The sequence below is a fragment of the Carcharhinus amblyrhynchos genome, chromosome 35, assembly GCF_965287045.1.
Source record: "Carcharhinus amblyrhynchos chromosome 35, sCarAmb.v2.hapA, whole genome shotgun sequence".
Classification (NCBI taxonomy): domain Eukaryota; kingdom Metazoa; phylum Chordata; class Chondrichthyes; order Carcharhiniformes; family Carcharhinidae; genus Carcharhinus; species Carcharhinus amblyrhynchos.
The window spans coordinates 5,754,886-5,782,144 of record NC_137358.1 but is presented as its reverse complement, the minus strand read 5'-3'; the positions used below and the strand labels follow the sequence as shown (position 1 = coordinate 5,782,144).

The 27,259-nt window shown below is 47.6% G+C and overlaps 1 protein-coding gene across 1 annotated transcript; it reads right to left on the bottom strand.

Annotated features, from left to right (window-relative positions):
• Positions 1–9,540: 9,540 nt before the first annotated feature.
• On the bottom strand, positions 9,541–26,662 carry LOC145361521 (uncharacterized). Its single transcript, XM_080217335.1, has 4 exons — positions 26,544–26,662; positions 21,030–21,568; positions 14,498–14,668; positions 9,541–9,755 (listed from the first exon to the last, which is right to left on the bottom strand). Exons 1-4 carry the CDS (start codon positions 26,660–26,662, stop codon positions 9,541–9,543), a joined length of 1,044 nt encoding a protein of 347 aa, XP_080073461.1.
• Positions 26,663–27,259: the final 597 nt, after the last annotated feature.

Here is a 27,259-nt window from a genome sequence, read left to right as displayed (position 1 = left end):
AGGTTAGGTGGGATTGGCCATGGTAAATGTGTGGGGTTGCAGGAATAGGGCAGGGGACAGGGTCTGGTTATGGTACTCTGTCAGTCAGTGCAGACTCAATGGGCCAAATGGCCTCTTCTGCACTGTAGGGATTTGATGAACCTCAGTTTGAAATCTCCAAGTGTCCACACGTTGTCTTCCAGGTGTGAGTACATCCTGTCCCAAAGAATCTTCTCCAATAATTTCCCCACCACTGGTGTAAGGCTCAGAGGTCTGTAATTTCCCAGATTGTCTCTTCTGCCCTTCTTAAATAGAGGAACACTGTTAGCTACTCACAGCATTGACTGTGAGAACCGTGCGGTCCCTCTGTGTCAATATTTCTTTTATTTTTCCCATTTTAAGTTGATGACAGTTCTATTAATTCTATCTGTCTGGATGGGTGCAGTTCCAACAATACTCGAGAAGCTCGATGCCACCCAGAACAAAGCAGCCCACTTGATTGGCACCACATCCACGAACATGTTTGGTTTGATTTATTATTGTCACAAGTACACAAGTATTAACGATCAATGAAAAGTGTTGTTTCTTGCATTCTATACAGACAAAGCATACCATTCACAGAGAAAGAAATGAGAAAATGTGCTGTTACAGTCATGCTAGGGTGTAGAGAAAGATCAACCTAACGCAAGGTAGGTCGATTCAAAAGTCTGACGGCAGCAGGGAAGAAGCTGTTCTTGAGTCGGTTGGTATGTGACGTCAGACTTTTCCCGACGGAAGAAGGTGGAAGAGAGAATGTCCGGGGTGTGTGAGGTCCTTAATTATGCTGGCTGCTTTGCCGAGGCAGCAGGAAGTGTAGACAGAGTCAATGGATGGGAGGCCGGTTTGCGTGACGGATTGGGCTACATTCACGACCTTTTGTAATTCCTTGGGCAGAGCAGGAGCTGTGATACAACCAGAAATAGTGCTTTCTATGGTGTATCTGTAAAAGTTGGTGAGGGTCGTAGCGGACATGCAATGGATGTACTTCTACCAACCTCCCAGTAGCGTAGCACCTTGTAACAGTGTGTGCGTCAGAATTGCCTTGGGTCTGACCTTGTGTGCTCAGATCCAAGAACACGACGCATTAAGAACAGGAATTGTACAATGTCCAAAGGAACACTCCACGTTCCAAATGCTGAATCATCCATCAGATAAGCTAGCTGGTACATTTTTAATGAGAGTTCTGTTGTACTGCTGAGCCTGTGTTATTTCCACTCCTTCCTTGCCTTGCCAGCTTTGATTCTTCTGTGACATTACTGCCTCCCCCTTGGGGTGGGGGTTGGCGGGGAGTGAGTGTGGGGCAGGGAAGGGTTCCAGCCTTCCCAAGGATCCCTCTTTCCGCAGGCGCCTGGGCTTCCGATGGGGAGGGGACAAAGGGAGTTCTTTGTTCGGTGGTGTGAAGTCTTCCACAGCCGGATAGCTTGCCGGCACCGTTCAGATCTCCGGGGAGGAGGCGGGTGGCATGGGGGGAGCGGAGGGGGTGGTGGGGAACGACTGGCTGGAGAGTGGGGCTTTCTCCGAGATCTGGAGGGGCCACGCGCCAACCGTCACCGCCCTGCCTCGCCAAGAGTGTGGCCATGGGCCCTGCAGGAGCTGGGAAGAGGCCATTCAGCCCATCTGGGTCCGGGCTGGTGCTTATCTCTTCACGTGAGCCTCGTCCCACCCTAATTCACCTCGCCCCACGTGCGTATTCAGGGCTGAGTTGAGGATAAATGTTTTCACTCAGAGGGTGATGAGCCTGTGGAATTCTCTAGCACGGGAAGCAGTGGAAGCCAAGTCACTGAATAGATTCAAAAATGAGATAAATAAGTCTTTAGATCTAAGTGGCATTAAGCGGTATGGGGGCTACGGGGCATCAGCCATGTCTGGTGGAACAGGTTTGAAGAGGCGAATGCCCCCGCCTTGCTCCTGGCTTCTATGTATCCTTCATGGAATCACTACATTACAGAAGGAGGCCATTCAGCCCATCAAGTCCACACCAACCACAAACCCACCCAGGCCCTATTCCCGTAACCCCCCACAGAATCCTACTGAACTGCAACAGGATTAGAGGTGGTAGCTAGGGCCATAGAGACATGGGTTTAAATTACATCATGTTGACTGGTAGAACTTAAATTCAATTAATTCAGATAAAATCAATCGTTAGTCTCAGTAATGGTGAAATTATCATTTTTTTTCATCTTAAAAACCTATCACTAAATGTCCCCTTTAGGAGCGGCACGGTGGCACAGTGGCCAAGGACCCGGGTTCGATTACCGGCTTGGGTCGCTGTCTGTGTAGAGTTTGCACATTCTCCCCGTGTCTGTGTGGGTTTCCTCCCACTGTCCGAAAGACGTGCTGGTTAGGGTGCATTGGCCGTGCTAAATTCTCCCTCGGCGTACCCGAACAGGCACTGGACTGTGGCGACTGGAGGGTTTTCACAGTAACTTCATTGCAGTGTTAACGTAGGCCTATTTGTGATATTAATAAATAAGCTTAAACTTTCGGGAAGGAAATCCGCTGTCCTTACCCAGTCTGGCCTACACGTGATTCCACAAGCACAGCGACGTGGTTGATTCTTAACTGCCCCTCTGAACTGGCCGAGCGAAATACTCAGTTCAAGGGCAACAAGGGATGGGCAACAAATGGCCAGCAAAACCCTCCATGGCGTCGGAAAAGAGGTGAGTTATGGAACAACGATGGGTACATTGTGCCTGAAGGTCCCTGAAGCTTGGAATTCTCCTTTCTTTCTCACATATTTCCTCCTCCCCTGGTGTGTCACGCAGTCCTGAACGCTGCCCGCTCTTTAAGCTCCCTCTCGTGGAGTAGCGTGAGTTTTTTAGCCAGTGCCTCAGAGGGTGTCGACGGCTCCACTTTCCAAACTGCGCCGATGTCTGCAAAATGAGCCGGAGGCATCGTGCCAACTGAGAAAGGCTTCAAGCGCCACTGCATCTCAAAGGCCCTGACTCAATAACCAAACGCTTCTGACCTTTTGTCACAATCACATGCCGCTCTCACGCTGGGATATTTTAGTCCAGAGGAGAGTTGCAGCGGATTGTGAGAGATTAAAGCTTTCTGCAGTAACCTTGTCTCTGACACTGAGCTGATGCTGCAGTACAGGTATTAACATGAGCATAATCTCTCTGCTATCCTCACTCTCTCCTGTGCATCCTCTCTCCTTTTCCCTTCCAAAAGGAATTGCCCTCCTTTTCCTTTCATTTTTCCTCTATCATTGCTGCTTCCTGTTCCCTATCTTTTCAGCTAATCAGTTTTCACATTCTTTGTCTTTTTCTCTTTCTAATTTGCTGTTCTCCTCTCTCTCCCTCTCTCTCTTTTTGTCCCCTGCTCTCTAATTCCACCTCCTTTTATCTCCCCCTTCCTATCTCTATCTCCTTTCTATCTTTATCTCCTTTCATCTCTCTATCCCCATCTCCTTCTCTCTATCTCCTTTCATCTCTCTCTCTCTCTCTCTCTATCTCCTTTTGACTCCATCTCTCTATCATCTCTCTATCTGTGTCTTTTTTCATCTCCCTCTCTCTCTCAATCTCCTTTCATCTTTTAGAGTTAAAGTTTATTTCTTGGTCACAGATAAGGCTTACATTAACACTGCAATCAAATTACTGTGAAATTCCCCTAGTTGCCATACTCCAGCACCTGTTCGGGTCAATGCACCTAACCAGCATGTCTTTCGAACTGTGAGTGGAAACCGGAGCACCCGGAGGAAACCCACGCAGATACAGGGAGAATGTGCAAACTCCACACAGACAATGACCCAAGTCAGGAATCAAACCCAGGTTCCTGGCGCTGTGAGGCAGCAGTGCTAAGCACTGTGCCACCATGACGCTCTCTCTCTCTCTCTCTCTCTCTCTCTATTTCCTTTTTTCTCCCTCTATCTTTATCTCCTTTCTCCAATTGCATCTTCTTTCATCTCTCTCTCTCTATCTCCTTTCATCCTCTCTCTATCTCCATCCATTTTTGTTTCTCTTTCCCTACCTCATTCCCTTTTTCTCTCTATCTTTATTTTTGTCTCCCTCTCTCCATCTCTTGTCTTCCTCGCTGTAACTCCTTTTGCCCTGCTCTCCATCTCTATCTCTCTCTCTCTCTATCCGTATCTCTTCTTATCTCTCTCTTTCTATTATATATAAATGTATACATTTCTTTGTTTCCCTCTTTCTATCTCTATCTCCTTTCATCTCCTTCTCTGTATCTCTATCTCCTTTTCTTTCTCTCTCTCTCTCTTATATAGATATAAAATATCTCTTTGTTTCCCTCTCTCTATCTCCATCTTGTTTTGTCTGCTGATTTCTCTCTTTTTCTCTCTCCTGCCTCACTTCCACTCTACCTTTGGTTCTCTCGTGCAGTCGCCATTTCCATTTGTGTCTAACTCTCTCTCTCTCTTGGCCCTCTCTCACCCTCCTGCTCTGCCTCACTGTCTGTCTCTCTCTTTCTTCGTCCCCACTCCTACCCACCCCCCCCCCACCCCTCTCTTGCCATCCCTAGCGGACCCTGGCCACAGGAATGTACCTGCAGTGTTGTGCTCAGAGGGCAGAAGCTGTCTGCATCACTAAATAATGACTAGTGTTTGACAATTACACAGGCAGGGGAACATCACACAGCACCTGAGGGCCAACACTCCAGCTGACGCCATACCCCTGGGGATCTAATGCCAGAGCTGTGTGTTTGCAAAGGAAAATCCTTCCCCCTTTGCTGTGATTGTGTGTGTGTGTGTGCGTGCATGTGCGTGTGTGCATGTGTGTGTGTATGTGCATGTATGTGGGTGTGTGGGTGCGTGTGTGTGTGTGCGTGTATGTGGGTGTGTGTGCGTGTATGTGGGTGTGTGTATGTGGGTGTGTGTGTGCATGTGTGTGTGCATGTATGTGGGTGTGTGTGTGTGTGTGCATGTGTGTGTGCGTGTATGTGGGTGTGTGTATGTGGGTGTGTGTGTGCATGTGTGTGTGCGTGTATGTGGGTGTGTGTGTGCATGTATGTGGGTGTGTGTGTGCGTGTGTGTGTGCGTGTATGTGGGTGTGTGTGTGTGCGTGTGCATGTATGTGGGTGTGTGTGTGTGCGTGTATGTGGGTGCGTGTGTGTGTGTGCATGTATGTGGGTGTGTGTGTGCGTGTGTGTGTGCGTGTATATGGGTGTGTGTGTGTGCGGGTATGTGGGTGCGTGTGTGTGTGTGCGTGTATGTGGGTGCGTGTGTGTGTGTGTGTGTGTGTGTGTATGTGTGTGTGTGTATGTGTGTGTGTGTGCGTGTATGTGGGTGCGTGTGTGTGTGTGCGTGTATGTGTGTGTGTGTGTGTGTATGTGTGTGTGTGTGTGTGTGTGTGTATGTGTGTGTGTGTGTGTGTATGTGTGTGTGTGTGGAGGGTGGGGGTACTGTAGCGCATAACTCAGAAACACAAAAGCGTAGACCAATGTGGAACTGCCTTCTGTGACCAAGAGTCTCAATCGCAGTAGCATTCTGAGCGAGAATAATCCAGGCTTGTTCCGTGTCCCAGGTACTCTCAGAGACGAGCGAATGTCACAGCACATCCTCTTAAAAGTTTTTTTTAAATTTCATTAATTAGTCACAGGTAAAACTGTGAAATTCCCCCAGCTGCCACACTCGGACTTGTTCGGGTCAATGCATCTAACCAGAATGTCTTTCGGACTGTGGGAGGAAACTGGAGAAACTGGAGGAAACCCATGCAGACACGGGGAGAACGTGCAGACTCCACACAGACAGTGACCAAGCCGGGGATTGAACCTGGGTCCCTAGCACTGCGAAGCAAAAGTGCTAACCCCTGTGCGACCCCTTCTCCCTGAACCATTGTCCTCATGTGCTCTCGTCAAATTTAGAAAGAGGAAAAACAGTCCCAACAAGAGTGGCACAGCGGTTAGCACTGCTGCCTCACAGCGCCAGGGACCCAGGTTTGATTCCGGCCTTGGATAGCTGTCTGTGTGGAGGTTGCACATTCTCCCCATGTCTGCATGGGTTTCCTCAGGGTGCTCCAGTTTCCATCCATACTCCAAAGATGTACAGGTTAGGTGGATTGGCCATGCTAAATTGCCCCTTAGTGTCCAAAGATGTGCAGGTTAAGTGGATTGGCCATGCTAAATGTCCCCTTAGCATTCAAAGATGTGCAGATTAGAAGGAATTAGTGGGGTAAATATGTGGGGTTACAAAGATAGGATCTGGATAAGATGCTCTGCCAGAGAGTTGGTGTAGATGTGATGGGCCAAATGGCCTCCTTCTGCACTGTCGGGGGATTCTACAATTCTATTCTGTGAAGATAGAAGTGATTCACTGTATGGATAACCAACAGAAGGGTACGAAATTAGGAAGGAAAACCAAAAGAATTGGTGCAGGGGAGAGATGACGGCAACATTGCTGTATTCATAATCCAGGGGCCCAGGAGGCCAAGGGTTCAAATCCCACCACGGCAGCCGGTGGAATTTAAACTCAATTAATAAATCTGAAATATAAAGCTAGTCTTGGTAATGGTCACCAGGACAACTATCATAGACTGTAGTAAAAAATTAAACCCATTTGGTTCACAAGGGGAAGGAAATCTGCCAACCTTACCTGGCCTGGCCTCTGTGTAATTCCAGACTCACAGAGATGGACACTGAAATGGTCAAGTGAGCCATTCCATCCAAGGACAATTATGGATGGGCAACAAATATTAGACTTTGTTATAGAAAATATCCTTCCCAATGTATCACAGCTTGGTATGGCTCCTGCTCTGACCAAGACCGCAAGGAACTACAAAGAGTTGCCCAGTGCATCACGCAAAGCCAGCCTTCCATCCATTGACTCCATCTACACTGCCTGCTGCCTTGGAAAAGCAGCCAACATAATTAAGAACCCAACCAACTCAAGAATTCCCTGCTTTTTATTAATTTGCCCTCCTTGCATCTGCGTGGGTTTCCTCCGGGTGCTCCGGTTTCCTCCCACAGGCTGAAAGCCATGCCGGTCGGGTGGATTGGCTATGCTAGATTCTCCCTTAATGTACCCGAACAGGTGCCAGAGTGTGGCGACGAAGGGATTGTCACAGTAACTTCATTGCAGTGTTAATGTAAGTCAACATATGACACTAATAAATAAACTCTAAAAAACTTTAGCAAAAACTGATAAGATGCGTGTTTGTTTGCCAGTCCCACTTGTTAGTTTTATTCACCACTATGTCGGCTCGAAGTCAGGGATTTGCAATCATAGGGACAGCCCGGAAAATGAAAATAAACTCTGAAATTAAAATCTCGGAGTAACTCCTCCAACGGGACGAAGTGCCTTGAGTTGAGTGAGTCTTTTGCACCACCTTGTGTCAGCAGCACGTAACTGCAAGCTGGGAATTAAACATCAGCATTCATATAGCACCTTCCACAATCTCAAGTGTGCTTCACAGCCAACGAGTCATAGGATTCTTACAGTACAGAAGGAGGCCATTCGGCCCATCAAGTCTGCACCGACCACAATCCCACACAGGCCCTATCACAGTGTATTTACCCCAGCTTGTTCCCCCTGACACCGCAGGGCAACTTAGCTGACCAATCCACACTTAACCTGCGCATCTTCGGGCTGTGGGAGGAAACCGGAGCACCCGGAGGAAACACGCAGACATGGACAGAACGTGTAAATCCCGCGCGGACAGTGACCCACGCCAGGAATTGAACCCAGGTCTGCTGGCGCTATGAAGCAGCAGTGCTAACCACTGTGCCACCGTGCCGCCCCTTATCCAGTGAAGTGCTTTGGAAGTGTTACCACCTTTGCCGTGTGGGAAACACAGCAGCCATTTTGTGCATAGCAAGCTCCAGCAATGCGACTGCAGTTACAGAGAGCATCGGTGAGATTATGCCTGGAGTACCGTTTATCTATTTTTATTAGTGTCACAAGTAAGCTTACATTAACACCGCAATGAAGTTACTGTGAAAATCCCCAGGTCGCCGCACTCCAGAGCCTATTCATGTACACTGAGGGAGAATTTAGTGTGGCCAATGCACCTAACCAGCAGTGTTACATAATCGCCCACATCCTTTATTTATTTATGGAACGTGGCTGTCGCTGGCTGAGCAGTTGAGAGTCAACCACATTGCTGTGGTTCTGGAATCACACGTAGGCCAGACCAGTAAGGACAGCAGATTTCCTTCCCTAAACAACATCGGTGAACCAGTTGGGTTTTTCTGACAATCGACAATGATTTCATGGTCATCAGTAGATTCTTAATTCCAGATTTTTTTAAATTGAATTCAAATCCCACCATCTGCCGTGGCAGGATTCGAACTATGGAATTCATTGCCACACAATGACCGCCAGACCTGTTGAGATTTCCCAGCATTTTCTCTCGGTTTCAAATTCCAGCATCTGCCGTAATTTGCCTTTTTGACCTGGCCTCTGCAGCCTTCTGTGGCAATTAATCCCACGGGTCAAATCCCACCATGGCTGATGATGGAATTTGAATTCAATAAAAAAAAAATCTGGAATTAAGAATCTCGCTGATGATCGTGAAGCCATTGTCGATTGTTGGAAAATCCCATCTGGTTCACTAATGTCCTTTAGGGAAGGAAATCTGCCGTCTTTACCCAGTCTAGCCGACATGTGACACAACAGCCACAGCAATGTGGTTGACTCTCAACTACTGAAATTTTCCAGCATTTTCTCTTTTGGTTGCAGAGGCCAGGTCACTGGGTGTATTTAAGACATGGATAGGTTCTTGATTGGTAAGGGGGAATCAAAACTTACAGGAAAAGGGGGAGAGAATTGGGTTGAGAAATGTCTCAGCTATGATCGAATGGCAGAGCTGATTCGATAGGCAAAAAGACCTCCTATATCTTATTGTCCGCCGAACATTAGTTGAGTTTCTGGATATTAATAGTCCAGTGACCATACCACGACGCCATCATCTCCCTTGAGAGAACAGGTGGGGGCCTTAGCTTAATGTCTCACCCAATAGTGCAGCACTCCCTCAGCACTGCAGTAGGACTCGAACTCTCCACCTTCTGAGAACTTGAGAGCTGCAACGGAAGTTGAAGAAACCTGGTGGTAAGGTAGGCATGGGGAAGAGATGGCCTAGTGCTTATTAGCAATAGACTATTAATCCAGAAACTCAGCTAATATTCCAGGGACCTGGATTCAAATCCTGCCATGGTGGAATTTAAATTCAATTTTTTTTAAAAAAAAATCTGAAATTAAGAACCTACCAGTGATCGTGAAACCAGGGTCAACTGTTGGAAAAACCTATCTGGTTCACTGATGTCCTTTAGGGGAGGAAATCTGCCATCCTTACCCGGTCTGGCCTACATGTGACTCCAGAGTCACAGCAATGTGGTTGACTCTCAACTGCCTTCCAAGGGCAACTAGGGATGGGCAATAAATACTGGCCCAGCCGGCAATGCCCATGTCCTACGAATGGATAAAAAGTATTTTTAAAAAGGCAGGAGAGCGACATAGAATTCACGCCTCAGTTCTCCCTGCACGTCACATCAAACACTGCCCACGGAGCTGTCAGCATAACTTTTATTTGTATCATTGCTTCCGAGTGGGGAAGAAAAGTAAAATATATTCTATAGAAATATCTTCACTGAACTTTCAGACATGGGTTTGAGCTGAATCTCGTCGCGGGCGTGCGGCTGGGAAGCCGGGTCTTTTGTCTCCCCCGCCGACTGGTTCAGGGTTCGCTGTGTCGTCACATGGTGTCCCTGACCCTCGCGGCCAAGGTCGGAGGTCAGGCTCCCGTAGAATCGATCTGGAGGTTCCACCGAAACATCAAGGCTGAGAACTAGGGGCAAAAGCACAGAGCGTCGTGAACGGTAAATTATCCCCGCAGCACAAATCCTACCTCCGTATGGGGCGGCACAGCGGCTCACACTGCTGCTTCTGCACCCTCTGAGGCAGCACCTTCCAAACCTCAACCACTCACTGTAACGTCATTCACCTTACGTCACTCTTGATTCTAATACTTCAAAGCAGCGGCATTGCAACGGCACGGTGGCACAGTGGGTTAGCACTGCTGCCTCACAGCGCCAGGGACCTGGGTTCGATTCCCGGCTTGGGTCACTGTCTGTGCGGAGTTTGCACATTCTCCCCGTGTCTGTGTGAGTTTTTCTCTGGGTGCTTCGGTTTCCTCCCACTGTCCGAAAGACCTGCAGGTTAGGTGGATTGGCCAAGCTAAGTTGCCCCTGAGTGTCAGGGGTAAGTGCAAGGGGTTAAGGGGATGAGTCCTGGGTGGGATTGTTGTTGGTGCAGTCCCAATGGGCCAAATGGCCTCCTTCTGCACTGTAAGGATTCTATGAATGTCCCCTAGTTCACCATCCTTCCACCAATGGGAAGGAAACATGTATTAGGATCAGGAGTAAAGGCCATTTGGCCCCTCAAGCTTGTTCTGCCATTCAATAGGACCATGGCCAATCGAATTGTAACCTCCTGCATTTCCCTCAGAACCTTTCATCCCCTTGTTTCTCAAGAATTCATCTAATTTCTCCCAGTTGAATCCATCCTGAGCCCTTGTGATTTTGAACACTGTGCAGGTGGGCTGTCACTAACTCCATTCTTTGGAGGTATTGGAGGCAGGGATGAGGAGGAATTCCTTCCCTCGGAGGAGAGCCAATCTGTGGAACTCTTTGCCTCAGAGGTCTGTAGAGGTAGGGTCATCAAGGCTGAGATAGAAAGATCTTTCATCAGTAAAGATTTCAAGGTTTATGAGGATATAGGAACATAGAAGATTAGAGCAGGAAGAGGCCATTTGGCCCTTCGAGCCTACTCCACCATTCATTTAGATCATGTCTGACCATCTAACTCAATAGCCTGATCCCGCCTTCCCTCCATATTCCTTGATCCCATTCACCCCTACATCTAACTGTTTCTTGAAAACATTCAATTTTTTTGTCCTCAACGACTTTCTGTGGCAATGAATTCCACAGGCTGACCACCCTCTGGGTGAAGAAATTTCTCCTCATCTCTGTCCTAAACCATCTAGCCTGTATCCTCAGACTGTGACCCCCTGGTTCTGGACTCCCCCACCATCGGGAACATCCTTCCTGCATCAGCCCTGTCTCATCCTGTTAGAATTTTATTGGTTTCTATCAGATTCCACCCCCCCCTCATTCTCCTGAACTCCAGCAAACTCCAGGGATGGCACAGCGGTTAGCACTGCTGCCTCACAGCGCCAGGGACCCCGGTTCAATTCCGGTCTCAGGTAGCTGTCTGTGTTTGCACATTCTCCCTGTATCTGCGTGGGTTTCCTCCCACAGTCTGAAAGACATGCTGGTTAGGTTGGTTGGCCATGCTGAATTGACCCTAGTGTCAGGAGATTGGCAGGATAAATGTGTGGGGTTGTGGGAAAAGGGCCTGGATGGGATTGTGGTCAAATGGGCCAAATGGCCTCCTTCTGTACAGTAGGGATTCTATGAATACAATCCTAACTGACTTTGGTAGCAAAAATGGGATGGCAGATTAGTGTCTGAATGGCCATAAACTAGGAGAAGGAATGTGCAACGAAATCTGGGTGTCCGCGTACACCAGTCACTGAAGGTAAGCATGCAGGCGCAGCAGGCAGTAAGCAGCGGACCATAAAGCGTTATTCAAACTCGAAATGTTGGCTCTATTCTCTCCCCGGGTCAGACCTGCTGACATTTCCTGTTTTACAGACAGGTTCTTGATTGGTCAGGGGATCAAAGGTTAGGGGGAGAAAAGATGGGAGAATGGGGTTGACGAACATATCAGCCATGATCGAATGAATGGCAGAGCAGTCTCGATGGGCCGAATGGACTAATTCCGTCCCTACGTCTTATGAGGTGGAGATGTCAGCGTTGGACTGGGGTGAGAAGTCTCACAACACCAGGATAAAGTCATCTGAAGGAGCAGTGCGTGATTCCAAATAAGACAGTTGGACTTTAACCTGGTGTTGTGAGATTTCTTACCATGCCTACATCTTATGATCACACAACATCTGTCCGGGCTACTCCAAGATGTGGAGTTGACAGTGTCTCTTAGCAACCATGGGGTCACTGATGGCAAAGGTTGTGTGGCTGGCGGTATAACTCCACGGGGCCTGTGGGTGAACAGTCACATCAGAATGGACGGCAACCGCGTTGACTCTCATCCGCCTAACATGAAATTCAATATTATTGAAGGGCTGGGCAACATGTCCCCACTTTTGACACTGTGGTTGCCCTGGCTACAGGAGAGTAGGGCAGCAGCAAGGCCTAAGGCCCCCAAAGCACCCTATGGCCAAGATGGCTGCCACTGGGCAAGATGCCAGTAGGATAGGGTCACAGGTTCCACGAAACATCAGGGGTCGGTGCTTCCAACAGTGGTGAAGTGGAAATGGACGACAGCCTCAAGTTTCTAGGTGTCCAGTTCACCAACAACCTGTCCAGGTCCCTCCATGCTGACACTATAGTTAAGAAAGCCCATCAATGTGGGGCGATACAGTGACACAGTGGTTAGCACTGCTACCCCAAGGTGCCAGGGACCCGGGTTCAATTCCAGCCTCGGGTCACCGTCTGTGTGGATTTTGCATGTTCTCCCCATGTCTGCGTGGGTTTCCTCTGCGTGCTCCGGTTTCCTCCCACAGTCCAAAGATGTGCAGGTTAGGAGAATTGGCCATGTTAAATTCTCCCTCAGTGTACCCAACAAGCGCTGAAGTATGGCGGCTAGTGTATTTTCACAGTAACTTCATTGCGATGTGAATGTAAACCTGTTTATATTTATAAATAAATTATTTATTGTGACTAATAAATAAACTTTAAAAATTTTACTTTCTCAGGAGGCTAAGGAATTTCAGTTTGTCCTCTACAACTCTCACTAATTCTTACAGATGCACCGTAGAAAGCATTCTTTCTGGTTGTATCACAGCTTGGTATGGGCTCCTGCTCTGCCCAAGGCTGCAAGGAACTACAAAAGATCGTGAATGTAGCCCAATCCATCACGCAAACCAGCCTCCCATCCATTGACTCTGTCTACACTTCCCGCTGCCTTCAAAAAGCAGCCAGCATAATTAAGGACCCCACGCACCCCAGACATTCTCTCTTCCACTTTCTTCTGTCAGGGAAAAAGATACAAAAGTCTGAGGTCACGCACCAACCGACTCAAGAACAGCTTCTTCCCTGCTGCCATTAGACCTTTGAACGGACCTACCTTGCATTAAGTCGATCTTTCTCTTTAGCTATGACTGTAACACTACATTCTATACCCTCTCCTTTCCTTCTCCCCTGTGTACTCTATGAACAGTATGCTCTGTCTGTGTCGTGTGCAAGAAACAATACTTTTCACTGTGTCCCAATACGCATGTGACAATAATAAATCAAATCTAAATCAAATCCAATCTCCTGTGCCTGGACACTGGGAGAAATGTGAGGTGGTAATAAAAAGTGTGGAGAGGAATGTGGAAACTGAGGGAGTAACTTGTTCTTTTCGAATACGCTGCAAGTTTTTTTAATTTAAATCTTCCCTCTGCACTGTGCAATGAAGGGAGTCTGTAACCAGGTTGCGAACTCTGGTTGCGTGCCTTCCTGAAGCTTTTGTCACATGACCACCAGCTTCCTGCCACTCTGCCCTCCCCCACTCGCCCCCCTGGCCCAATGGTCACCTGACACACCAATCCACCTGATGCCCCCCCCACCAATCCCCTCAGCGAATTGGAAAACAAATGGACACCTGTTTGCCGGTCCAATCTTTTTATCCCATCTCCAAACCATTTGGAGAAAATGTATACACATTTTCTTTTTAAATATTCTCATGAATTTTCTTGTTTGCCGGGTGTTATTCAGAGATTAATCTTCAACTCCAAGGCCAAAATATGAGGCCATTGGACCATAAGACATGGGAGCAGAATTAGGCCACTCGGCCCATTGATTCTGTTCCACCATTCAATTGTGGCTGATATTTTTCTCATCCCCATTCTCCTGCCTTTTCTCCATAACCCCTGATCCCCTTATCAATCAAGAACCTGTCTATCTCTGTCTTAAAGACACTCAACGACCTGGCCCCCACAGCCTTCTACGGCAAAGAGTTCCACAGATTCACCACTCTCTGGCTGAAGAAATTACTCCTCATCTCTGTTTTAAAGGATCATCCCTTTACCCTGAGGTTGTGCCCTCTGGTTCTAGTTTTTCCTACTAGTGGAAACATCTTCTCCATTCCCACTCTATCCCTGCAGTATCCTATAAATTTCAATAAGATTCCCTCTCATCCTTCTAAACGCCAACGAGTACAGGCCCAGAATCCTCAATGACATGCTTTTCATTCCAGGAATCATCCTTGTGAAGCTCTTCTGGATCCTTTCCAAGACCAGCACATCTTTCCTTAGATATGGGGTCCAAAGCTGCTCACAATACTCCAAATGGGGTCTGACCAGAGCCTCATACAGCCTCAGAAGTACACCCCTGCACTTGTATTCTAGCCCTCTCGACATGAATGATAACATTGCATTTGCCTTCCTAACTTTGCATTTGCCTCCCATTGAGGCAACCCGAGCAGAAAAGCCTGAAGGAGCAGGTCCGATTTTGCCACATCTTGTACCTGGGTCACTGTTGTAAAGCCTTTGGTGTGAGAAGGGGTCATCCTTTTGAGTCCTGTTGTAGATCAAGTAGACCAGCCCAAACACCAGCAGCAGGACAACTGCTAAACCGACGAAGACCCCCAGTGTTTTCCCGGTCTGTCTCCTCTTCTTGGTCCCAGGGTCGTCCTCACCTGAAAGCAGAGGCACAATGTCAACCAGCTCTCTTGGGGCAGTGTCCCATCACTCATGTTGAACAAGCTTAAGCTTGTAGAGTTAGGGATCCACTCTGTCACAGATGAGGCTATTGAGCCCACGCCACACTACCTCTGCTTCTCCCCCGCATTGTGTAGCAGCCTACTCACTCCCACTCCCCCTCTCAGTCCCCATAGCCCTGCAAGGTTTATTCCTCTCAAATACGCATCAAATTTCCTTCCAATATCATTCATCCTCACTATCCTCATGGGGAACGAGTTTCAGCTTCTTACACAAACTACGTAAACAAAAATTTTCTTTTCCTCCTCACATTTGCCGCCTACATCTCTGGTCCAAAAACTTTAAATTTGCATCTCCCGGTCCTGATTCCGCCTAATTTTAGTTGCCCAAATCGCATTGTGGGTAGCACGGTGCCACAGTGGTTGGTGCTGCTGCCTCACAGGGGCCGGGGTCAATACTGGCCTAGGGTATCTGTGTGGAGTTTGCACGTTCTCCCCGTGTCTGTGTGGGTTTCCTCCGGGTGCTCCGGTTACCTCCCATTGTCTGAAACATGCGGGTTAGGTGGATTGGCCGTGCTAAATTGCCCCTTAGTGTCCAAAGATCTGCAGGTTAGGTGGATTGGCCAAGGTAAATTGCCTCTTAGTGTCCAAAGCCATTCTGGTTAGTATGGATTGACCATACTAAATTGCTCCTTAGTGTCCAAAGATATGCAGGTTAGGTGGATTGGCCATGCTAAATTGCCCCTTAGTGTCCAAAGATGAACAGGTTAGGTGGATTGGCCATGCTAAATTGCCCCTTAGTGTCCAAAGATGTGTGGGTTAGTTGGATTGACCATGCTAAATTGCCCCTTAGTGTCCAAAGATGTGCACGTTAGGTGGATTGGCCATGCTAAATTGCCCCTTAGTGTCCAAAGATGAACAGGTTAGGTGGATTGGCCATGCTAAATTGCCCCTTAGTGTCCAAAGATGTGCACGTTAGGTGGATTGGCCATGCTAAATTGCCCCTTAGTGTCCAAAGATGAACAGGTTAGTTGGATTGGCCATGCTAAATTGCCCCTTAGTGTCAGGGAGACCAATTAGGATAAATGCATGGGGTTATGGGGATACGACCTGGGTGGGATTTGTGGTCGGTGCCAACTCAATGGGCTGGATGGCCTCCTCCTGCACTGTAGGGATTCTATGATTCACTCCCTATGGCCACATTCCCACTCTCTGGCAAACAGAGTTTCTCCTGAATTCTGTAGGAACGTTGGCCTCTCATCCCTTCGATCCTGTTGCACGTACCACAGGATCGGGTTGGGGGTCTCAAATCCATCCTGCCACCTGCCACCACCCCCCTCGCCACCCAGCCTTGACCACCTTGTCTATTAAAAATCTATCCAAGTCTGCTTTGGGTAAATTCAATGACCCAACCTCCCCCTGCTCTTTGGGGAAGAGAGCTCCACAGAGCCTTTGAAAGAAAATAAATCCTCCTCACCTCTGTTTAACCATAGAATCCCAACAGTGCAGAAGGAGGCCCTTCGGCCCATCATGCCTGACCGACGAAATTCCCACCCAGGCCTTAACCTCATAACCTACATATTTATTCTAGTCAGTCCACCTGATGTGAAGGGCAATTTAGCACGGCCAATCCACCTAACCAGCACGTCTTTAGGGCTGCGGGAGGAAACCGGAGCACCCGGAGAAACCCCACGCAGACACGGGGAGAAGGTGCTGACTCTACTCAGACAGTGACCCGAAGCCGGGAATCGAACCCAGGCCCCTGGCGCTGTGAGACAGCAGCGCTAACCACTGTGCCACCGTGCGACCTTTGGTCGATAATTAATTTGAACTCCTCATTGAATTTACTAGTGACTTTCTTACATCGTTCTCACACTAACCAGCTGAAATCTCAACAGTGCCCGATTTACCTCTGTCCTGTGATATCTGGAGGCCTAAAGCCTGATCCCTTCACAGGCTTTCTGAATGTTACCCCTCACGATGAACCCAACTGACTCTCAACTGCCGCTCGCTCACTATGACGTGACAATGCTCCCCATTCCCCGCACACACCCCACCTCCGCATCACAGGAGTATCTTTGTGACGCAACAGGGCGACATCCTCCAATTTAACATCAGAGGCTCTACTTTCTCGGGAAGATAAGGAAATTCGGCATGTCCGCTACGACACTCATCAACTTTTAAAGATGCACCATAGAAAGCATCTCCCCTGAATGTATCACAGCTTGGTGTGGCTCCCGCTCTGAAACTCTATAAAGGGTTGTGAACGGAGCCCATTCCATCAAACAAACCAGCCTCGCATCCATTGTCTCCGTCTACACTTCCCACTGCCTCAGAAAAACAGCCAGCGTAATCAAGGACCTCACGCATCCTGAACGATCTCTCTTCCATCAAGAAAAAGATACCAAAGACTAAGGTCATGTACCAACTGACTCAAGAACAGCTTCTTCCCTGCTGCCATCAGATTTGAATGGACCTACCTCACATTAAGTTGATCTTTCTCTACACCCTAGCTATGACTGTAACATTATATCCTGCACTCTCTCCTTTCCTTCTCTATGAACGGCCTGCTTTGTCTGTATAGCGCGCAAGAAACAATACTTTTCACTGGATCCCAATACATGTGACAACAATAAATCAAGTCAAATTTTTTAATTCATTTGTGGGGTATGGGCATCGCTGGTTGGCCAGCATTTATTGCCCATCCCTAGTTGCCCCTTGGGAAGGTGGTGGTGAGCTGCCTTCTTGAATCGCTATAGGCTGCGTCCTGTGGGTTGACCCACAGTGCCGTTAGGGAGGGAATTCCAGGATTTTGACCCAGCGACTGCGAAGGAACGGCCGATATATTTCCAAGTCAAGGTGGTGAATGGCTTGGAGGCGATGGTGTTCCCATTTGTCTGCTGCCCTTGTTCTTCTAGATGGGAGTGGCCTGGAAGGTGCTGTCTAAGGACCTTTGGTGAGTTGTATCTTGTAGATAGTACACACTGCTGCTACTGAGCGTCGGTGGTGGACCGAATGGGTGTTTAGAGATGTGGTGCCAATCACATCAAAAATAGTCCAGGGTGATTGTGAGAATTTGGGAGGAAGCAGGGAAAGGGTGAACTGGGTTTAAAATCAACCAAAACTTATCTCATCGAGTCAAAGTATTATCAACCTTCTGGTGAGTGGCTGGCTTGTAATCCTGCTCAAACTCATCCTGGGATTTCCCAGGCTCAGCCTGTCCACACAGGCCATCCTGGAATTATGGGACAAAAGACATCCCCCTCATGGCGACAAGCAGTCAAAATAATGTGGAGATGCCGGTGTTGGACTGGGGTGGGCACAGTGAGAAATCTCACAACACCAGGTTAAGGTCTAACAGGTTTATTTGGTATCACGAGCTTGCGGAGTGCTGCTCCTTCATCACGTGGGTGAGCGCTCTGAAAGCTCGTAATTCCAAATAAACCTGTCAAACTAAGGGAGAATCATTAACCCAATGAGGCTCTGCTCCTGTATCTTATGGCGTTAATGGGTAACAGAACGTCTCGTCCTTTATTCTGTGGAATTCAAAGAACAAAGGGCAAAGAAAATTGCAGCACAGGAACAGGCCCTTCGGCCCACCAAGCCTGCACCGACCAAGCTGCCTGACTGAACTAAAACCTCCTTACCCTTCATGGGACAATATCCCCCCATTAAAGAGCTTCACAACCACAGAAAACAGTTAAGGCTAAAACATTGCGTGATTTTAGGAAGAAATTAGATCTAGCTCTTGGTGTTAAAAGGGTCAAAGATATGGTGGGGAGGGGGGAAATCGGGATATTGAATTTGATGATCAGACATGGCCATAATGAATGGTGGTGCAGGCTTGAAGGGCCAAATGGCCTCCTGTTTCTAATTTCTATGTTTCTAACTGCATGTATTTACCTCGTTATTCCTCCTAACCTGCACATCTTTGGACACTTAGGGTCTATTTAACACAGCCAATCCACCTAACCTGCTCAATTTTGGACACTAAGGAACAATTTAGCGTGGCCAATCCACCTAACCTCCACATCTTCGGTGGAGCAAGCTCGAAAGGCTGAATGGCCTACACCTGCTTCTACTTTCGATGTTTCTATGTCTCGAAAAGATTAACAGGTTTGGCAGCATCTGTGGAGAGAGAGAAAGAGGGAGAGAAACAGAGTTAACAGGTGAGATTCTCTGGCCTACAAGCCTTGTGTTTCTCAGGAGTGGGAAGCCCCTCACTAGCAACAGGATCTTCCGATCCCACCACTGTCGGTGGGAAAACCGTGATGGGGGTGCGCTGCGGCTGAATGAGAAAATCCTCCCCCCCAACCCCAGCCAGCATGAAGAGTCAGGAAATTTGGACCACGTTTTGAGTCAAAGATGATTCTTTTTCGGAACCTAAAGAGAAAGAAGAAACTTTGTTCTTCTCTCTCTCTCCCTCTCTGTCTCTTTCTCTCTCTCTCTTTCCCTCTCTCTCTCCACAGATGTTGCCCAGACCTGCGAGTTAACCCAACGTTTTCTGTTGTTATTTGTGAGAGAATGCCCCTCGCGTCTGGCTCAGTTCCTGTATCACACAGAATTTATACTCCAGTCCTGATGTCATAGTCCGTCTGGCTTTGTGGTAGCACTCTTAGTTCTGAGTTGGTCAAGATGCAGGTTCAATTCCTGCTCCAGAGACTTGGCCACAAACTCTCGGCCGACCTTCACTCTGTAGGGCCAGAAATGCTTTGAATGTGACATTAAATTGAGGCCCTATTTTCTCTCCCAGATGATTGTAAGAGTATTATCTGAAATAAGTCCTCCCCAGTGTCCTGGCTAATATTCATAGATTTTAGAATCATAGAATTCCTTCAGTGCAGAAGGAGGTTATTCAAGTCTGCACTGGTAACAATCCCACCCAGGCCCTATCCCTGTAACCCTATGTATTTACCCTGCTAATCCCCCTGACAGTAAGGGGCGATTTAGCAGGGCCAATCCACTAACTCGCACATCTTTGGAGTGTGGGAGGAAATCATAGCACTGGAGGAAACCCACAGACACGGGAGAATGGGCAACCTCCACACAGACAGTGACCCAAGGCTGAATTGAACCCAGGTCTCTGGCACTGTGCTAACCACTGTGTCGCCCCCAGTGTCTTGTCATAGAGGTTTACACATGGAAGCAGGCCCTTCGGCCTACCTTGTCCCAGTTTTTACCATTAAGCTAGTCCCAGTTACTCACATTGGCCCATACCTCTCTATACCCATCTTACCCAAATGCTTTTTAAAAGGCAAAATTGTACCTGTCTCTGCTACTACCTCTTGCAGCTCGTTCCAGACTCTCACCACCCTCTGCCCCTTTGGATCCTTTTGTATCTCTTCCCTTTCACCTTAAACCTATGCTCTCTAGCTTAAGACTCCCCTACCTTTGGGAAAAGATATTGACTATCCAACTGATCTATGTCCCTCATTACTTTATAGACCTCTCTAAGATCACCCCAAGCCTCCTACACTCCAGAGAAAAATGTCCCAGTCTACCCAACCTCTCCTTATAACTCAAACCATCAAGTCCCAACACTATCCTAGTAAATCTTTTCTGCACTCTATCTAGTTTAATAATATTTTTTCTATAACAGGGTGACCAGAACTCTACACAATTTTCCAAGTGTGGCCTTACTAATGTCTTGTACAACCTCAACAAGATGTCCCAATTCCTGTATTCAATGTTTTGATCAATGAAACCAAGCATGCTGAATGCCTTCTTCACCACTCTGTCCACCTGTGACTCCACTTTCAAGGAGCTATGAACCTGTACCCCTAGATCTCTTTGTTCTGTAACTCTCCCCAACGCCCTACCATTAACTGAGTAAGTCCTGCCCTGGTTCGATCAACCAAAATGCATCACCTCACATTTATCTAAATTAAACTCCATTCATCTGCCCACTAGTCCAATTGATCAAGATCCCGTTGCAATCCAAGATAACCTTCTTCACTGTCCACTATGCCACCAATCTTGGTGTCATCTGCAAACTTACTAACCATGCCTCCTATATTCTCATCCAAATCATTAATACAAACGACAAATGACAGTGGGCCCAGCACCGACCCCTGAGGCACATCGCTGGTCACGGGCCTCCAGTTTGAAAGCGTGCCAAATGCCGCCTTCAGTGCCCTGTCCGACTATGACTCCACTTTCAAGGAGCTACGAACCTTGTCTAAGATGTCTTGATATGTTGTGTTAACTATAAAAATTCCCCTGTTCTCTCTTCATGATGCTGAGAGTTTCCAGCATTTTCTGTTTCTGTGACTTGAAAAATTGCAATTTCTTTCAACTTAACTTGAAACAATGGCCGTCAAACCAAAATGGTTTCTTTTACCTGAGATGGCAGAGTTTTCGCAAGAAGCTTGGGTGGTACTTTCCAGCGTTTCTGTCACCGCAGGTGAGGGGACTCCAGGTTTCCGCGATGGGGCAGCGGATGATCGAGTGTGTTCAGGCCCATGAGGGGAAGTAGTAGGCCGCGGCTCTGCGGTTGGACTGGGCGACCGCGTGGAATTCTCCGTTCCGATCGCAGACGTTTGGGTTTGCCCCACCGAGGGGGTAGTGTAGACTCCGCCATCGAGTGTCGTCTCACTTTGAGCGTTCGAGGAGCCATTGAGAGGGACAGTGGCGTTGGTGGGGCCAGTCTCTGTGGGGCCTGGCGTCATGCTTTTGTTGGCCGGGGGTTTGATGGAGGCTCTCAAAGTGGAATGGACGGTGGTGGTGTTGATGGTGAAGAACATGGTTAGGGTGGAGTAATCAGCCGACTGGGCCATGGGTGCAGAGTGAAGATTACACAGCAATGTAACGGTGAGCAAATACCCCAGAGGACTCATTACGCTGCTGCTATTCTTCAGTGCCAGCCCTCTGAATCCTTGCCTTCAGAGATTAAGATAGAGAAAACAGAAAGTAATAATCTGCTTGATTATCTTGATAGAACACTCCACATTGCAATTTTTATCTTGAGTAGATTTGACTTATTGTTGTCACATATATTGGGATACACAGTATTGGGCGGCACAGTGAACATAAGAACATAAGAAATAGGAGCAGGAGTAGGCCATCTAGCCCCTCGAGCCTGCCCCGCCATTCAATAAGATCATGGCTGATCTGAAGTGGATCAGTTCCACTTTCCAGCTTTCTCCCCATAACCCTTAATTCCCCTGTCTATCAGAAATCTCTCTAGCCGTGACTTAAATATATTCAACAAGGTAGCCTCCACCACTTCAACGGGCAGAGATTTCCAGAGATTCACCACCCTTTGAGTGAAGAAGTTCCTCCTCAACTCCGATCTAAACTGCCTCCCCCCCCCCTTTATCTTGAGGCTGTGCCCCCTAGTCCTGCTGTCCTTTCTAAGCGGGAAGAATCTCTCTACCTCTACCCTATCCATCCCCTTCATTATCTTGTACGTCTCTATAAGATCCCCTTATGTTACCACCAGTGGTTAGCACTGCTGCCTCACAAATAGGGCCTAGGTGGGATTGTTATAGGTGCAGACTTGATGGGCCAAATGGCTTCCTTCTGCACTGTAAGAATTCTATGATTCTGTGACTCACAGCGCTAGGAAGCCAGGTTCGATTATGGCCTCAGGCCACTGTCTGTGTGGAGTTTGTACGTTCTCCCCGTGTCTGGGTGGATTTCCTCCAAGTGTTCCGGTTTCCTCCCACAGTCTCAAGTTATGCGGATTAGGTTGATTGGCCATGCTAAATTGCCCCTTCGCATCAGGGAGATTAGCAGGGTAAATGTGTAGAGTTACGGCTGTGGGGCTTAGGTGGGATTGTGGTCGGTACAGACTTGATGGACCGAATGGCCTCCTTTTGCACTGTGGCGGTTCTATGACTCTATGGTACAGTGAAAAGCACGGTGACACAGTGGTTAGCACTGCTGCCTCACAGAGACCCGGATTCAATTCACGGTTTGGGTCACTGTCTACACGTTCTCCCTGTGCCTGCGTGGGTTTCCTCTGGGTGCTCCAGTTTCCTCCTACAGTCCCAAAGATATACTGGTTAGGATGCATTGGCCATGCTAAATTCTCCCTCAGTGTATCCGAACAGGTGCCAGAGTGTGGCAACAGGGGGATTTTCACAGTAACTTCATTGTCATGTCAACCTACTTGTGACACAAATAAACTAAACTTAAATTTCTTGAGCACTATACAAACAAAACATACCAGTCATAGAGTACATAAACAAGTAGGAAAAGAGAGGGTGCAGAATGTACCTCGTATCTGAATAATTGATGAACAATGGCCCCGGGACACTGGCGAGAACTTGTTCCAAATGGATGAGGTTGGATCTTTGACATTGACCTTTCTGAACAGAGAGGTTACAGTCTCCCAGTGAGGCAAGGGGCGCTGCCATTTTGAAATCACTGGTCATCTCCACTTCCACCAATCTCATGGGCAGTGAGTTCGAGGTCAGTAACGCTCACTGAATAGAAGGCTCACATTGCCCACCCTACTGATCCCTCACCTCAACTACAACACTTGCTCCAAACCTTAAATCTGTGTCCCCCTCCCTTCCTTGTTGTGAATCACAGATTATCTACAGTCCATTTGGCCCATCGAGTCAGCACCGACTCTCTGACAGGGTGTCCTTGTTTTTATTCATTCATGGCACCTGGGCATCGCTCTCTGAGCCAGCATTTATTGCCCATCCCTAGTTGCCCTTGAGTTGAGTGGGAGAGGGCAGTTGAGAGTCAACCACATTGCTCTGGCTCTGGAGTCACATGTAGGCCAGACCGGGTAAGGATGGCAGATTTCCTTCCCTAAAGGGATATCAGTGGACCCGGATTTGTTAGTTTCCTGGTCATCATTACGGAGACTGGCTTTTTCCTTCCAGACCTATTCTTTTTACTTTATTCTTTTGTGGGACATGGGCGTCACTGGCTGGCCAGCATTTATCGCCCATTCCTCGTTGCCTGGGGGCAGTTGAGAGTCAGCCACATTGCTGTGGCTCTGGAGTCACATGTAAGCCAGATTGGGTAAGTGTAATGACTTACAATCAAGCCATTGAGTTTGGCCTATTGGAATATGAACTCCCTGATTAAGGAGTCAATTGATGGGCCAATTTCCTTTTCCTTATATTTAACCAGGAGTGTCAGTTCCTCTGCACTCCCGAAGATAGACTGCAATCAGCCAGCAGTCTGTGTACCGCTGTTGAAATTGTAAATAAAGAAATTCTGGTGAGGGGACTTCTGCCTCCAAAGACTTTATTACAGGTAAGGATGACAGATTTCCTTCCCTAAAGGGACATTAGTGAACCAGATGGGATTTTCTGACAACTGACAATGGTTTCATGGTAATTAATAGATTCGTAATTCCAAATTTTTTTTTTGAAATTCAAATTGCATCATCTGCTGTGATGGGATTCGAACCTGCATCCCCAGGATGTTGGCTGGGTTTCTGGGTTAATAGTCTAGCGATAATACCACTAGGCCAACACCTCCCCTGCCCTCTTCTGCCAGCCAATCCCCGTAGCTTAAACTAGAAGTGGAAGGAGGCCATTCAGCCCTTCAAGCTTGCTCTGCCATTCATTATGATCATGGCTGATCATCAAATTCAATATCCTGACACCCCCCCCATATCCTTTGAATTCTTTAGCCCCCAAGAGCTTTATAATTTCTTTTTTTTATTCATTCATGGGACATGGTCATGACTGGCTGGCCTGCATTTATGGCCTAACTCAGGAGGATGATTGAGAGTCAACCACATTGCTGTGGCTCTGGAGTCACATGTAGGCCAGACCGGGTAAGGATGGCAGATTCTCTTCCCTAAAGGACATTCGTGAACCAGATGGGTTTTTTCCGACAATGGTTTCACAGTCATCAGTAGATTCTTAATTCCAGATCATTTTTATTCAATTTAAATTCCACCATCTGCCGTGGTGGGATTTGAACCCCGGTCCCCAGAACATTTGTTGCGTTTCTGGATTAATAGTCTAGCAATAATACCACTAGGCCATTGGCTCCCCCCTTTGATAGAAGTACAGAAACTAGACTAACCCCAGTGGAACCAGCTTTTTTTTTTGTCAACCTGACTTAAACACAGTATCTTGTACACTTCTATTAAAAAGGAAATTTAACATATCAGCTGCGACTCTCTTCAACTTTTACATATGCACCATAGAAAGCATTCTCTCCGGTTGTATCACAGCTTGGTATGGGCTCCTGCTCTGCCCGAGACCGCAAGAAACTACAAAATGCTGTGAATGAAGCCCAATCCATCACACAAACCAGCCTCCCATCCATTGACTCCGTCTAACTTCCGTCTAACTCGGCAAAGCAGCCAGCATAATTAAGGACCCCACGCACCCCGGACATTCTCTCTTCCACCTTCTTCCGTCGGGAAAACGATACAAAAGTCTGAGGTCACGTACCAGTCGATTCAAGAGCAGCTTCTTCCCTGCTGCTGTCAGACTTTTGAATGGACCTACCCCGCATTAAGTCAATCTTTCTCTCCACCCTCGCTATGACTATAACACCACATTCTGCACTCTCTCCTTTCCTTCTCAATGAATGGTATGCTCTGTCTGTATAAAGCGCGCAAGAAACAATACTTCTCACTGTATGTTAATACATGTAACAATAATAAATCAAATCAAAACCCACTCAACTTTCTTTATGTTGAGGAGAATTTCCCAGTCTCCAACCAGACCTGTGTACCTGTGTCGATCCTACAATAAATGACCTTGATTCCTTAGACAAAGGTTTACTTACTCTGTGGGGTGTCGGAATCGCCCTCGCTGTGAAAGGCCAGGTATCGTTTGGCGGCAGGGCTGTGGGGGTCAGGGTGGGAGGGTGGAATTACACTCGGGCAGTGGACACTCTCCGCTTTTACAGGTAGGTGTAAGAGGCGCCTCCCTCGTATTCCGAGCAAACATGACATCACCTAAAAGCTGACATCTCCCTTGCTGGATGATAATGAGGTAGGGGAGGGAATGAAGGCGGGAACCAAGAACACAGACATGCAAAAACATGGAACAAACTCACCAGAGTGAGTGAATCAAGCATCGAGGGGCTTTCAGAGAGATTGATCACTCCTTAATCCCAACTTTCATTTGATTTATTATTGTATTAGCGTACAGTGAAAAGTATCGTTTCTTGAGCACTATACAGACAAAGCATACCATTCATAGAGAAGGAAATCATAGAACCCCTACAATGCAGAAGGAGGCCATTCAGCCCATCAAGTCTGCACCGACCACAAACCCGTCCAAGCCCTATCCCCATAAACTCATGCATTTACCCTGCTAATCCCCCTAACAGTAAGGGACAATTTAGCATGGCCAAACCTGCACATCTTTGGACTGTGTGAGGAAACCGGAGCACCCGGAGAAAGGCCACACAGACACGGGGAGAACATCAAACTCCACATAGGCAGTGACTCAAGCCAGGAATCGAACCCGGGCCCGAGGCACTGTGAGGCAGCAGTGCTAACCACTGTGCCAAAGTGCCACCCAATCTTGAGTTTAAGATTAAGTTGATCTTTCTCTACACCCAAAGTATGACTGTAACACTACATCCTGCACCCTCTTGTCTCCTTCTCTATGAACGGTATGTTTTGCCTGTATAGCGTGCAAGAAACGATACTTTTCACTGTATGCTAATACATGTGACAATAATAAATCTAACTCTTTGAAACATGTTGAGTAAGGAGTGGTCAAACTCTCTAAAAGCCCCCGATGCTCGATTCACTCACTCTGGTGGGGTTTTTTTCCATGTTTTTGCATGTCTCTGTTCTTGGTTCCCGCCTTCATTCCCTCCCCTATCTCAATATCATCCATCAAGGGAGATGTGAGCTTTTAGATGATGTCATGCTTGCTCAGAATATGAGGGAGGTGCCTCTTACACCTACCAGGTGTCCACTGTCTGAGTGTTATCCATCCCCCCACTGGAAACACAGAAGGTGGCAGAGAAGGGAGTAAGGACCACGAGAGACTTCCTGCTGATGTTGTTGACGTTGTACAAGCACATTTTACATTGAATCCCTTTGGACTAAAAGTGGTTTTCGCTTCATTAATTCCTGCTACAATTCGATCAAAGTCCCAGCGTTCCAAAGCTATGGCAGTATCAGATACCCTCTTGGCTCTTTGAGCCCATTCAATCTGCCAAACTTTTAACATCTCCATTTAAAATAGGATTTTAATTTATATCATGGAATCATAGAATCCCGGCAAAAGAGGCCATTCCGCCCATCAAGCCTACACCGACTCACCGACATCTTAGCCACACCCACACTCTATCCCCTTAACCCCCTTATTGGTCTGGGGATACGATTTCATTACATTCCAACAGCAATTTATATATGGGTGGCTCAGTGGTACAATGGTTAGCACTACTGCCTCACAACACCAGAGACCTGGGTTCAATTCCCACCTTGGGTGACTGTCAGCGTGGAGTTTGCACGTTCTCCCTGTGTCTGCGTGGGTTTCCTCTGGATGCACTGGTTTCCTCCCACAGTCCAAAGATGTGCATGTTAGGTGGATTGGCCATGCTAAATTGCCCCTTAGTGTCCAAAGATGTGTAGATGAGGTGGATTGGCCATGCTAAATTACACCTTAGTGTCCAGAG

Coding starts and splice junctions, on each gene's coding strand:
- LOC145361521 (XM_080217335.1), bottom strand. CDS start 26,662: ATGTGCTTGTACAACGTCAACAACATCAGCAGGAAGTCTCTCGTGGTC. Junction 21,569..26,543: donor ACTCAGACAGTGGACACCTG/GTAGGTGTAAGA, acceptor TAATCTCTGAAG/GCAAGGATTCAGAGGGCTGG. Junction 14,669..21,029: donor CGAAAACTCTGCCATCTCAG/GTAAAAGAAACC, acceptor CTCTGCTTTCAG/GTGAGGACGACCCTGGGACC.